Here is a 13,437-nt window from a genome sequence, read left to right on the forward strand (position 1 = left end):
TTTTTTTATTATTTTATTTATATATTTTTTTTTTGTCCCCCCTCCCTGCTTGATATATGGCAGGGAGGGGGGCTCTCCTTTCCTGGTGGTCCAGTGGCAGTTCAGTGGGGGGGAGAGGGGGGCTGTCAGAGCTGTACTTACCTGTCCTGCAGCTCCTGTCAGCTCTCTCCTCCTCTGTGCCGTCCGTTCTGCTCTTCTGTCAGCTCCCAGTGTAAATCTCGCGAGAGCCGCGGCTCTCGCGAGACTTACACTGGGAGCTGACCGAGGTGCTGAACGGACGGCGCGGAGGAGGAGAGAGCTGACAGGAGCTGCAGGAAAGGTAAGTACAGCTCTGCCAGCCCCCCTCTCCCCCCAGTCTGTATTATGGCAATGCAAATTGCCATAATACAGACTCTGACTCGAGTATAAGCCGAGTTGGGGTTTTTCAGCCCAAAAAATGGGCTGAAAAACTCGGCTTATACTCGAGTATATACGGTATTTATATTTCACAATTTTTTACACCTGGAAAAACACCCTTCATACTTTCCATAATAATTAATGCAACAGCAAAGCTATTTTAAAGAAATAGGTAATTTATTAAGTGTAATTATGGGACATATTTTAAGTAATCACCAGGGAAATTATTTAAATGTTCCGCTAACTGTGCCTCTTTTAGAATTTTTTACTAAACATTGTTCTTCGTATAAAAATGGCACGAAATTTGATTGCATAGTGTTTGCATACACAAATCTAATTATTATATTGGCATGGATTTATCTAATTATACTTTATTATCACAGCTGCCTCTAATGCAAATCCCCACAAAAAATACACTAACCTTCAACGTGGTCCATTTCAGCTCCTTCACTGGACTCTTCAACAAAACCGTATCCTTTAAACAGAAGAAACCAAAATTTAGTAATATGCAAATGATACCTCAACTAACTTATTAGTAAAACTGAGACATATTAACAGTTTCTGATCCTCAGGAAACAAGATCTACATAAGTGTGCCTCTATGCACACTTGACAATGCAACGGACTATAAGCAGTAAATGCCTACAACATCTTAAGTTAGTTCATTCAGGACCACCTATACTGTGCCAGTTTTCATGATGCTTTCACAGTTGGTTATCCTATTCATCAAGAAGAAGTTAAGAAATCCTTAAAAAAATATATAGCATGCAGACTAACTATTGCGTTGAGCATATGTACAATCATCTTAACCTGGCCTTTTTTTGCCAATTGCAATTTTTACATTCATGGCATATAGCGACTAAGGCCAATAATAATTAAAAAAATATTAAAAGTGGTATTGTCTTTTGTTGTGCAAAATCAAAAGTTAATAGTAATGCACAATGAATTGTACTAAATGTGTGATCTGAACGAAGAGATCAACAGACATTTTTTTCTGGACCAAAGCACAAATGTAAGGTTAAAGGATCACCACAGTGTAAGGAATACAAACATGTACAGCTGTATAGCTGTCGTTTTGGTGCCCGTTCCCCCTGTTAGAGAAGTAAAAGGTGATTTCACTCACATTTATTCCAACATTGCACCAGTCTCGTCGCGGCTTGCTCCGCGGCATTACGCCTCCTTGGCGGAGATCATCAAAATTGAACAATCTCAAAGCAAAGAAATGGGAGGATATTGTGCGGAAAACACTGTGCGGCGCCATCCAGCATCTCCTCATAGAGATGCAATGAATCAATGCATCTACATGGGGATCATCCAGCGTAGTGATGCTGAAAGTCAGTGCTGCACGATCAAGGAAGCACCTCTAGTGGACATTTTGAGCGACTGCCCCTAGAGGTGTTCCAAGACAGTAATGTAAAAACTGCCTTTTCTCTGAAAGATATCTTATGCACACCAGAACAACCAGATTAAGCTGTAGTTGTTCTGGTGACTATAGTATCCCTATGAGATCGCATAATTAGCAGAAAAGGATAAAAGGAACACTATAGTGTCAGGAATACAAACGTATTCCCAACACTATAGGTTTAAATAGCTATTTAGGACCCCGCCCTCCCTCCTTCACCTTTTTTTCCAGCGTTGCGCAGATCTTGTGGCTGGTACTGCCCCTTCTCCTTCTTCTTGGCTGATATCATTAAATTTGATGATCTCAGCCAATCCAATGTTTTCATGGAGCCAATGTTCGGGGCGCCAATCACATATCCTCTTGGAGATGCAATGAATCATGCAGAGTGTAGAGATGCTAAATATCAGTGCTGCACACTATGCAGCACTGACACAGAAATCTCAATTTAAAAAAGGCAGTGTTTACATTAAAAGGCCTGCAGGGACAGGCAGTAGACACCAGAACAACTACATTAAGCTGCAGTTGTTCTGGTGACTATAGTGTCCCCAGATTCAGGATCATAGTAAGGCTTTCAGTCTGCCCCCCTCCTTATTTCCTCACGTAGGGTTAGCAAATGTGGCCAAGCAAATTCATGGTTTCGGAGTCCGGAGACCCTATTTAATCAGAACCCTAGGTAGCTGCCTATGGTCGTCTTATTGTTAATCCTGCTCTGATCCAAAGTATAATATACATGGCAATAATAATTAAAACCTGCAATAAAAATACAACCAAGATTTTGTTTAAAAATCAATGCAACGCAAGATATCATTTGCTTGAACTCAAACACCTTTGTCTATACAAGAACAGATATGACTGAGACAGTTCAAAAAAAGAAAAATCACATACTGGATACACAATTCTTTTATTTCAGTTGTAGTTCTCAGTAGACTTCTCTCTGTTAGCATGTGGTGTACAACAAGAACAGTTTTACTACATTAGGGTTATCAAGTTGATACTTGCTTTACTTTTGAGAAGTAATGCACATTTTATCAATGAATCCATCCCTAAACACAATCCAAATGTATTTTATTTTTAGACGAAAAAGTAAACCTTCTTAGACTAAGTATTTTCAATTGCTTTGGAAGCCTTGTTTAATTACATGTTAATGTAGGAGCAGAGCAAAACATAACATGTGTTTTTCTACTGACAAACATTCTTCATTCCAAAGCTAACCGGTAAAGCAAGTTACAGACATTTTCCTCATTAATGAAGAGATACATTTGGGTTCTTTTTCTGCCATTGAAAAATGCAGATCCATGAAGTAGCACTGTACCACAACATTGAAAAATAATAAAATAAAGCCTGGCATGTACAAGCTCAACATTGCAATAAATACAGTTTGTCTTTAATAATCTGATTTTGAAATAAAAGAAATTAAAAAAAAAAACACGAAACTGTTTAACAAAAGGGTAATAAAGCGAGGAAATTATATCAAGAATTACACAAGTTGGACTGCACTCAAGTATAATCTTCTTATCACAGTCTTGGACAACAAGATAGGTGCATATATAAGAAAGCATCACAAAAGGTAGCATACAAATACACCATATGTTTTGGTCTACCAGATTGTATGGATAGGTGTTTGAGTCACAAACAAGATCATAGGTCACTGGCATTATAAGCAGTTGTAAAAAAAACGGTTTGATCAGGTTACATTATAATGTCCACAGAAGTTGTGTCCTACAGATGCCTGGCAATGAAGCATGGGAGTTGCAGTTCTATAACAGACGGTGGATTAAAGTGTTCCAGAAGCACATTGTGAACTTTTGAAATTAACGATATATGTATAAAACAATATTCATTTTAATGTACTGCCCTTTTAAAAACAATAATGTCAAAAGAGCTATATCACCCAAGATCAGTGTGATCTTATAACGCAGGGGTTCACAACCCAGTACCTGATGTACTCCCTACCAGTCCAAGATTAGGGGATTGCCCGGTTTATTTTTCTTTCTAAAAACACCTTAGGCACAACTGGGTAATCCCTAAATCCTGGACTGTTTGGGGGTACTTGAGGACTGGGTTAGGAACATTTGTTCTAAAAGATACATATTGAAGTCAAAATTGTTTCGCATTGCACTTTTTTCATAAAATAAAACCAACATACAAAATTAAGCCCTGCGCTCAAACTCCCACTACTCCAGGGCATAAAAAAAAAGTTACTTGTGCACTATATATAAATGGCAATAATAATAATCCCAAATCCCTATGCACATTTAAATAAATAGAGGTATTTTAGTATCACTCCAATGCTATTATAGTGTAAGTTCACCTGCCATGTCAAGGAAAACTGCTTAGCTGAGTCCTACACTAACAATTCACCTTGCTGCTTCAGCTAAAATATTTAATAGGACAGAGAGGGGTATTTTTCCCACTTATTAACCCTCAATATGGAAAACATGGGTTGGGCAGCAGCAGTGTAACATGGCTGTGTAATAAAAAAGCAAATACAAACATACAGAATTAAGCACAGCTTAAAAAAACATAAATAACTGCTTATCCATATAGAATAGAACTATGATGGCGGTTAATAAATACATACATAATCTGGTAAAATTGCAACTATGATATCTGAGCATCATCATAATATGATATCTATAGCATCATCATAATAAATATGTTTAGTTGGGCTCTATAAATAAATGCACAGCATGATATTTATAACAGGCATTAAAATAGTATAGTATGGTCCATTCCCAACTTCCATTTATATACTACTTGTATATGGAAAATACTGTAGCCTTTATGGATAGAAAAATGTTACATTGAATCAGAAAATTCTTCCCTCGTCATCGAAATGGTTGCTGTATTCAATGTACAGTAAACACAATAACGAGTAACTAAAAGATAGTTTTTGACTTTATTGGTGTCATCAGGTATCACAATCCCAAACAGAAAGAAATCAAAAAGACTTGGCTTCTGGTGATTTAACATAAGGGCTTTAGTCAGTTGTATTCTGAAGCAACACACTTACTTTTCTTTGCACTACAAGTGATTGCACCTGAGAGGGGAAAAAATGAGTGTTTTTTTTCTTTTTTTTGGTTGTGTCTTGTCTCCAGAAAGCATTCTGTAATCCCTTAATTCTACTCACTTGTAGTGCATAGCTCACCAAGGTTGGCAAGGACATGGTTTGGAGCTACATGACCACTGTCAAGAAGTATGTGAAGTGGGCTGAGTGGCATAACCTGGCTTCTCAGAGCTCTATTTCCGGTAAACAGGGAAACTCTAGGCCTACCGTTCTGAGAATTATTAAACAAGGTTCCTGGTATACTGCCCTGTGCAGTCGATCCAGGACTGCTGGAAATATTGTGCTGTGCTTTCAGTCTAGAAAATTCCTCAGTGTGGTGCTGTGTGCTTCTCTTACAATAGTCAGCAAGCCCGTTGTGTATATTTATTGTAGATATATCTGGCTCTTGCAGCTTCTGAAGCAAGAGCTTTGTGGCGCTGTGGTTAGTGATTCGGCGCTCTGTGTGGATGCCAGCTCTTTGAACCATAGTTTTTAATATTGTCTCGATTGAATGAATTCCTAGCGGCTGGTTTTTGTACCACTGTGGATCCAGTTGCTGCAAGCTGGGTTTCCAGTTTATTGCCAGGTAAAAAGGGGCAGTTGGCTCAAGCATTTTTGAAGGCCTGTGGTGAAGAAAGATCTTATAGTTCATCACTGGACACATTTCTGGATTACTAGGAGTAGCAAATGCTTTTGGCATTGGAGTGAACTCAGAAAGGTTGTATCTGACATGATTCTTTAGTTGACACTCCCTGTCGTACTGAAGATATTCATTGCCATTTGCATCCTTCCTCAGCAGTATGTCGCCCCATCTTAATTGTCTCATGTCATTATTGCCTCTTATTCCAAAATAAATACAGTTATTTAGCCACATCGTGTTCTGGAGGGAATGAGCATTGTGTGGTCCCAGCTGCTTAGTAAGATAGAGCTGATTAATAAGTTCATCAGTTAACTGATCAGAAGCATTCCGTTTACATCCTTTCCCCTTTCGTTTCAGCTCTCGTTGTTTCAATTTCAGAGCATCTCTTGTTGGCTTGAAGATCACATTTGAGGACATGCTTGTGGGGTAGTTCATTTGCTTCAGGAAACGCTCAGTGCTTTGGAATATTGACCTAAGTGTTAGTGGCTCGTATTCACTATTATCTTTCTTCTTAACATTTACAAAGTAGTGAGATAGCAAATTGCAAAGTTCTGTGGGCGGTATATCACAAATAGGCCTCCCTTCATTAAAGTTTGCAGAAAAGTAGGCCTGCAGGTTTTGAATGTCACACATTGTTTTTCTGTGGGTGTTTTTGTTTTCTGGTCTTTGTAAAAATGACTGAATATCTTCAGCAAACATAAAATCAAACCTATCTTTAGCTGTAGTGTTGATGTCGGGGTCCATTGCACTCTCTTCTGTTTCTTCTCCAGAAGACACATCCATAAAATATTCTGTGGCATCCAAGTCATCTGTGTTCTGTAGGAAGTCTTCTAGTAGAGAGTTAATGTGTAATATTTACTATATATACACACATCCCTCTACAACATTATTTTCACAGGCAATGTTTTGCAAACAATGTTTGACAATTGATGAACGTTCACTTTTGACCCTCGCTGATTTTTTTTTTGTATTTGAGAGCCAAAGACAACTAGACACAAAAAGCAAGTTATCTTTCAATAGACAGAATATGTAAATTAAACGTTCTGAGCCGCACAGTCACAGTCCACATAGTTCTATCATTTTTTTTTTAATTCTTCCAATTAGAAAATACTTTTCTTTTGTTCCCTCTAAATTACAAATTGCCACATTAACTGTTTATTTATTTATGTAATGTATATTTATTTGTTTTTAGATAAAACTTTAAAGGTGATCTAGTTTTGTCCTTGGCAAGACACCTAATGATATACGTCCTCAAATCCTGATAGATTGTAAGCTTGTTTGAGCAGGACCCTCTTGACCTCTAACAGCAATCCCTCTCTCTAATATCAATCCCCCTTTCTTGTAAAGCACTGCAAAATATGGTTCAATTATAATAATAAAGTGGCAGAATATGGTAAACATGGATGGTAGAGAGGATATACTCTAAAGGACTATTGATTAGCAAAAAATAATTAGAAAATTTAAGCAAAAGTCAAATTGTCTTTAACCTCAAACCTCTTTTTAGCCTGGAGGTCTTGTGCCTTCTACAGTTGTTCATAATGGACTCCTGGTATAAGCACAGCATACCCGTTTGCTATGATCATTTACAGGAACACTATAGGCACCAAAACAACTTCAGGGCGTGGCAACGCAACGATCCAAGATGGACGCGTAAGCCACGAGCTCCTGCGCCAGGGACTCCCGAACAGCGATTACACCAGCATAAAACGCAGCACTACTTACCCTATCCTGGTGCCTGACAACCATGGCACAGCGAGCGCCGAAGAAACCGAGGCACAAAGCGGCGGACCTACGGAAAACGGCCCGTACATCACCGCACGGACAAATCCAAGCCTCATGCTCAGACAGGAGCGCAGCACGTCCATCTCAGTGCCAACTTCTGCACCAGTCACAGATTCCTCTATACAGAGGATGCTGACTGATCTCCAAAGCTCCATGCAACTCGAATTTTCAAAACTGGCAAGAGGCATCAAAGCTGACATTCAGGCCATAGGTGAGCGCACTGCCCATTTAAAGGACAAAACTGATGAAATCATCAGTGCCCATAATACATTAGCGGATGCTCACGCAGATATAACGGACAGACTGGACCTACTCACAGACAAGGTAGCAGATCATGAAGACAGGGACAGGAGGAGCAATATAGTCATAAGGGGAATCCCTGAAGACATAACCTCACAAGACCTCATATCATATGCAGCGGATCTTTTTCACGAACTGTCCCCAGACTTATCACAGTCAGATCTCCTCCTGGACAGGATCCACCGTCTTCCACGGCCGAGAAACCTACCACCATCTCTCCCGCGAGATACCATTGCTAAATTTCACTATTTTACATCTAAAGATAAAATCAGGAGAGCCTCCAGACTTCTCCCCGAACTCCCGGGCAAGTTTGCGAACATAAAGCTCTACACAGACCTCTCGGCTAACATGCTCCTCAAAAGGAAAGTATTGGCGCCTATAACAACAGCCCTAAGGGATGCGGACATTCTTTACAGATGGGGTTTTCCTGCCAGATTGATGATTCGGCGGAATGGAGTCGAAAAGCATATCACATCGTTAGAAGAGGGCCAAAGACTGCTCAAGGAGTGGAACATCCCACAACGAGTACTTGCAGACGACGCAGCAAAGAACCAACCACAACGCTCTTTGACACAGATTTCCAGAGACTGGAACACCATTTCCACAGCTAAGTGACTTTGGCATGTACTACCTACCAGGCCCTGCTCCTTGGGCCCGCCTTCCCACGTCTCACTGTCAAGGACTGGTAACGTTAATGCACACTCCCAACGCTTAATCAACACATATTGTATGCAACTCCCTTAGACGTTTTAAGTTTCTTTATATCCCCCGATACCCTCATGCAATACAGGGCTCCATTGAGCCTACCAAATTACCAAGTAAGGTACAGTTATGCTTTATAAGGTGAGGCTCCCCACTTATACACAGGCGCATGCTAACTGACCCTATTACAGGGCCTCATAGCTCAAGTTCCGAGTCCTCTCGCAGGTCGTACATCGACCCCCCCCCATTAGGCCACTACTGGCCTTTCCACTGCCGCCCACACGCCTTCGTACTGATCTAGGCGGCTTTCTGTACATAGTTCTGTTGTTTTTGTTTTTCTGTTTGACCACTGTTCCTCTGATGTCACCTACTGCAATGTTGAACAGCCCGCATATTGGGCATTGTCCATACATAACTCCTGTACTGAGTAGTACATCTACATTCACCACTTTACCCTCCACTAAAGTACACACTGCTAAAAGAAAACACACACGAGACCATGCCTCTCTCTGGCTTCTTTCGAAACTCGCTACAACCCGAATCAAAGTCATTGCCAAGCCTTCTGTCCTATGGCTTGCAAAGAGCTTGCAAATTGCAATGAAACGCACTGCCACACAAGCTGCCACCCTACCTAAATTTGTACTATAACTCTCACAATTCTCTCATTAAACGCCAAAGGTCTTAACACGCCTCAAAAGAGACGACTAGCGCTAGCAGAGGCGAAGAAATATAAAGCTTTAGTAGTTTTTTACCAAGAAACTCACTTTAAATGGGGGAATAGACCTAGACTCAACTCGACTTACTACCCTATTGACTTACACTCGTGCTACAAAAAGAAAAAGCGTGGGGTGTCTACCCTGATTAGTAAAGATGTACCCTTCACGCTAGTTAAGAAAATAGGAGACAAACAGGGTAGATATCTCATTATTCAGTGCTATATAAATAATTACCCTTACACACTGGTGAATGTGTATGGTCCTAATGAAAATCAACATGAGTATATGGTTAAAAATTTTGGACTGATCTCCGTATACAGCTTTGGAGATGTGATTCTAGGTGGAGACACCAATTTCTTGCTTGACGCTTCCGCAGACACCTCCTCCCACCGCTCAGAACGCACAAAAACCTCTAAAATGCGGGTGGCATTGACCTCCAAATTAACGCACACTATTCTCAAACACGACTTTGTCGATCCCTGGAGGATACTCCATCCCACCGACATAGATTATACCTTCCACTCAGCAGTGCACAACACATACACCAGAATTGACAGGTTCCTCATACCGGCTAAACTCATGGATAAAGTCCAACGGGCCGTGATAGGCCCCATAACGTGGTCTGACCATGCGCCCATTTCACTAAACATTTCTGAAAGATACCCATCCACAGGCAAAGGCACTTGGAGACTGAATGACTCCTTACTCACCAATCGAGATACAGTAACGACAATACAGAAAGACATAGAAACCTATTTTACAGAGAATGCCCTAGACGATATAAGTGTGGAAACCGTATGGCAAGCACACAAAGCTGTCATAAGGGGCACACTTATCAAAATAGCCAGCTACCAACATAAACAGCGCAAATTGAAATACACGAAACTCGGAAAAGACATCACAGACTTAACGCACCAAAACAAACAGCAGCCTTCAAGGGTCACACAACAACAGTTATCCGTCCTACAAAAGGACCTACACCACTTTGAGCTAGAAAAGACCACCCACATCCTGCAGCGTTGTAAACACAAATTCTTCGCCAAAGGCAATAAAGCAGGGGCATTACTGGCTGCACAACTCAAAACCCGTTCACAACAAATGAAAATAGCACATATCCAGACACCACACGGTAAAAAACTGATCAATCCACAAGAAATAGTAGAGGAGTTTGCACTCTACTACAGCTCACTCTACAATCGTAAAGATAGCGCAGAGACTGTCCCGCCCTCCCCACACTCCATTATAAACTTCCTACATTCTGTTGACATCCCCAAATTGAAAGATTTGGATATCGAGATCCTTACCTCGCCGTTCACTATCGAGGAGGTGACAAAGACGATACAAGACCTACCTAAACAGAAAGCTCCAGGACCAGACGGTTTTACCAACCTATACTATCAGACTTACACAACTATACTCACGCCTCACTTGACAAACCTGTATAATTCCTGTTACACCTCAGGACGTATACCTTCAGATATGCTGACAGCTCACATATCGACCTTGCCCAAACCAGGGAAACCCCCGACCCAATGCCCAAACTTTAGGCAGATTTCCCTCATCAATGCGGATGTCAAAGTGTATGCCAAACTCCTAGCAAATAGGCTATCCAGATTCCTACCTTCACTGATCCATAACGACCAATCCGGTTTTATCAAAGGCAGACAGGGATCAGATAACACTCGGAAAGTCCTGAATATATTAGCACACATGCAAGACACACACGCTAAGGGACTAATCCTAGCCCTTGATGCGGAGAAGGCCTTTGACAGGGTCAACTGGGAATACATGAAACAAGTCCTATACAAATTCGGCTTCCCAGAGGGCCTTGTCTCAGGCATCATGGCCCTTTATAATGACCCACAAGCGAGAGTATCCAATTCGCGCTCTCTCTCTACTCCCTTTAAAATAACCAATGGCACTAGACAGGGGTGCCCCCTGTCACCATTGCTATATATACACGATCTCTAGAACCTTTAGCAGCACTAATACGGCACCATGACAGGATCAAAGGCGTAGATATAGGGAATAGCACATTTTGCCTCTCCATGTTCGCAGATGACATTCTGCTCACGGTGACAGAACCCGAACAATCCATCCCGGCGCTAACACACTTACTCTACCAATATGGGCAATTATCCTACTATAAGCTTAATCACGGCAAGACTCAGGCTCTTCCTATAAACCTATCCAGTTCATTGATAACACGGCTTAAACACTCCCACCCCTTTGATTGGAGAACGACCGATATCACCTACCTAGGAGTGAAACTTGGTCCCTCCCCCACAGACGCATTTAAACTTAACTTCAAACCGCTTATACCACTATGCAAAACGCACACCCAACAATGGAAAGCAGTTAAGCTCTCCTGGCTGGGAAGAATAAACTCGGTGAAGATGATGCTCCTCCCAAAACTTCTATACAAATTTAGGATGCTGCCGATCTACGTCAAACCGACGTTTTTCAAGCACCTTCAGGACATTCTCTCCTCGTTCATCTGGGAATCCCGCAAGCCACGACTGTCTATGTCTCTCCTCCAGAAGCGCTCGGAACAGGGGGGGTTGGGTTTTCCCGATGTTTCTAGGTATCATAAAGCGTTCCTCCTGGAGGCGGCGATTAAACTCCATGCCCCCAGGGGGACCTTCCAGTGGGTAGACATGGAACACGCTAAAGCACCTGGAGGCTCCCTGGTACCGGTACTGTGGACACCTAAAAAACTTAGGCCGCACGCACCTCACCTGTCTAGCACCTCGATTCTAACTATTAAGCACTGGGACTCTACACCACACACAACACAAACTCAACAAGTTTCACCCACGAGCACCAATAATGGCTCTGAACTCCCTAGCCTCGGGTTTACTCTTGGACGAAACATGGCATTCGACACATAGCCGATACGTACCATGACCACCAGCTCTTGCCTTTCCCAGACCTCCAGCGAAAACACGGCCTTCCCAATTCTTCCGTCTTCCAATACCTCCAATTAAAAAGCATTGCCACCTATAAAATACTCACTAAAGCTGACATACCGACCTCCAGCCCACAACCCATGGATTTTTTCTATGACCGTCACTGTCTATATGTTCTAGCATGTTGACAAACAACACTGATACAAAAGCACCCACTTACGACCAACAATGGCAGGCAGAGTACACTTCCTCGCCATATGGCAAAACTTGGTTACGATCTCTCAATGCGCTCAAAGGCATTACCAACTGCTACTACCACATAGAAGCTCATAGGAAGCTGGTCTATAGATGGTACCTAACACCAAGTAAACTACACAAGTTTTACCCAACAGTTCCTGCAGAATGCTGGAGATGCGGGGCATCAATAGGCACAATGTTTCACATCTGGTGGGGCTGCCCCATACTAACACCTCTCTGAAGACATGTTGGGGACATCCTCTAGTTGATGAACATCAACGAGGTCACACTCGATCCCTCAACCTGTCTCCTTCCCAAAGCCATGACCAAACCCTGTAAACAAGTGGCGATGTTAACTATCCTGGCGGCTAGGAACCTCATAGCGAGCGGATGGAAACTCACCACCTGCCCTACCAAACAACTATTGATGGACAAAATTCACCTGTATTACATCTATGAACGACTGTCCACCACCTCCATTGCACCATCTAACAAATTCCAAGAGGCCTGGAAGATGTGGGCTGATATATATGCCCCCCTAGACAACGGCACACACAAGAACACACGGTGAACCTCGGTAGCGCCCCTCACTTTAAATCTCAAACATGCGTATTAGTACATTCAGGGAGGACAATACACAAAATACCATACGCAGGCCATACAGCAAGGATGCACTTGAGGATTAGGTGACACCGCGTAGGATGACACACGGTTACATTTATGACGTTACAGTTCAACGGGGTATATTGCTGCCCCCCTTAGTTGCCCTTCCGTACCCCCTTCCCTATCCCCCTCTCCCCTTAGAGACACGTTTAACCTCTACTGCCAGACTCAACCGCTGGGAAGTAAAAGACCACCATCCAGTTATCCCCTCATGGGCCCAGGTTGTTGATCTATACTGTTACATACTCTGTATGCGGACTTTTGCAGATATTCAGCTGATGTATGAAATGCTATATGGTCTTACGATGTAACCCCTTGTTCCCCCCCCTCCCCTCTTTTTGTTTCTGTATCCCACACCCCCTTCTTTATGTTTCCATGAAAATTCAATAAAATTATGAATGAAAGGGGGCGGGGCCTGACAGCGGAACGGAGCGGACGCATGTAACTGCTGCTCCCGCATCTAACTTTGCCTAAAGCCGAATCCTGCTGAACAGAGGCGGTGACCCATTGTATAGAGGCTGTTGAGCGATAGAGCATACCGAGCCCTGCGAGATGATACCACACAAGTGACCTTCTGCTCCGGTACCAACCTACACGATATTGCGGCCTACAAGCATGACGGCGGCGGGGGAGACGGCCGGTCTC

The 13,437-nt window shown here is 42.3% G+C and overlaps 1 protein-coding gene across 5 annotated transcripts in view; it reads right to left on the reverse strand.

Annotated features, from left to right (window-relative positions):
* GTF2I (general transcription factor IIi) overlaps nt 1-13,437 on the reverse strand; it is an 82,411-nt gene that overhangs the window by 48,560 nt on the left and 20,414 nt on the right. For all 5 annotated transcript variants that reach the window (XM_063457402.1, XM_063457406.1, XM_063457405.1 and 2 more), the window contains exon 10: nt 818-871. In XM_063457402.1, the coding sequence (XP_063313472.1) occupies nt 818-871 (54 nt within the window). The remainder of the gene's footprint in view (nt 1-817; nt 872-13,437) is intronic.

Source organism: Pelobates fuscus, chromosome 1, assembly GCF_036172605.1.
Source record: "Pelobates fuscus isolate aPelFus1 chromosome 1, aPelFus1.pri, whole genome shotgun sequence".
Taxonomy (NCBI): domain Eukaryota; kingdom Metazoa; phylum Chordata; class Amphibia; order Anura; family Pelobatidae; genus Pelobates; species Pelobates fuscus.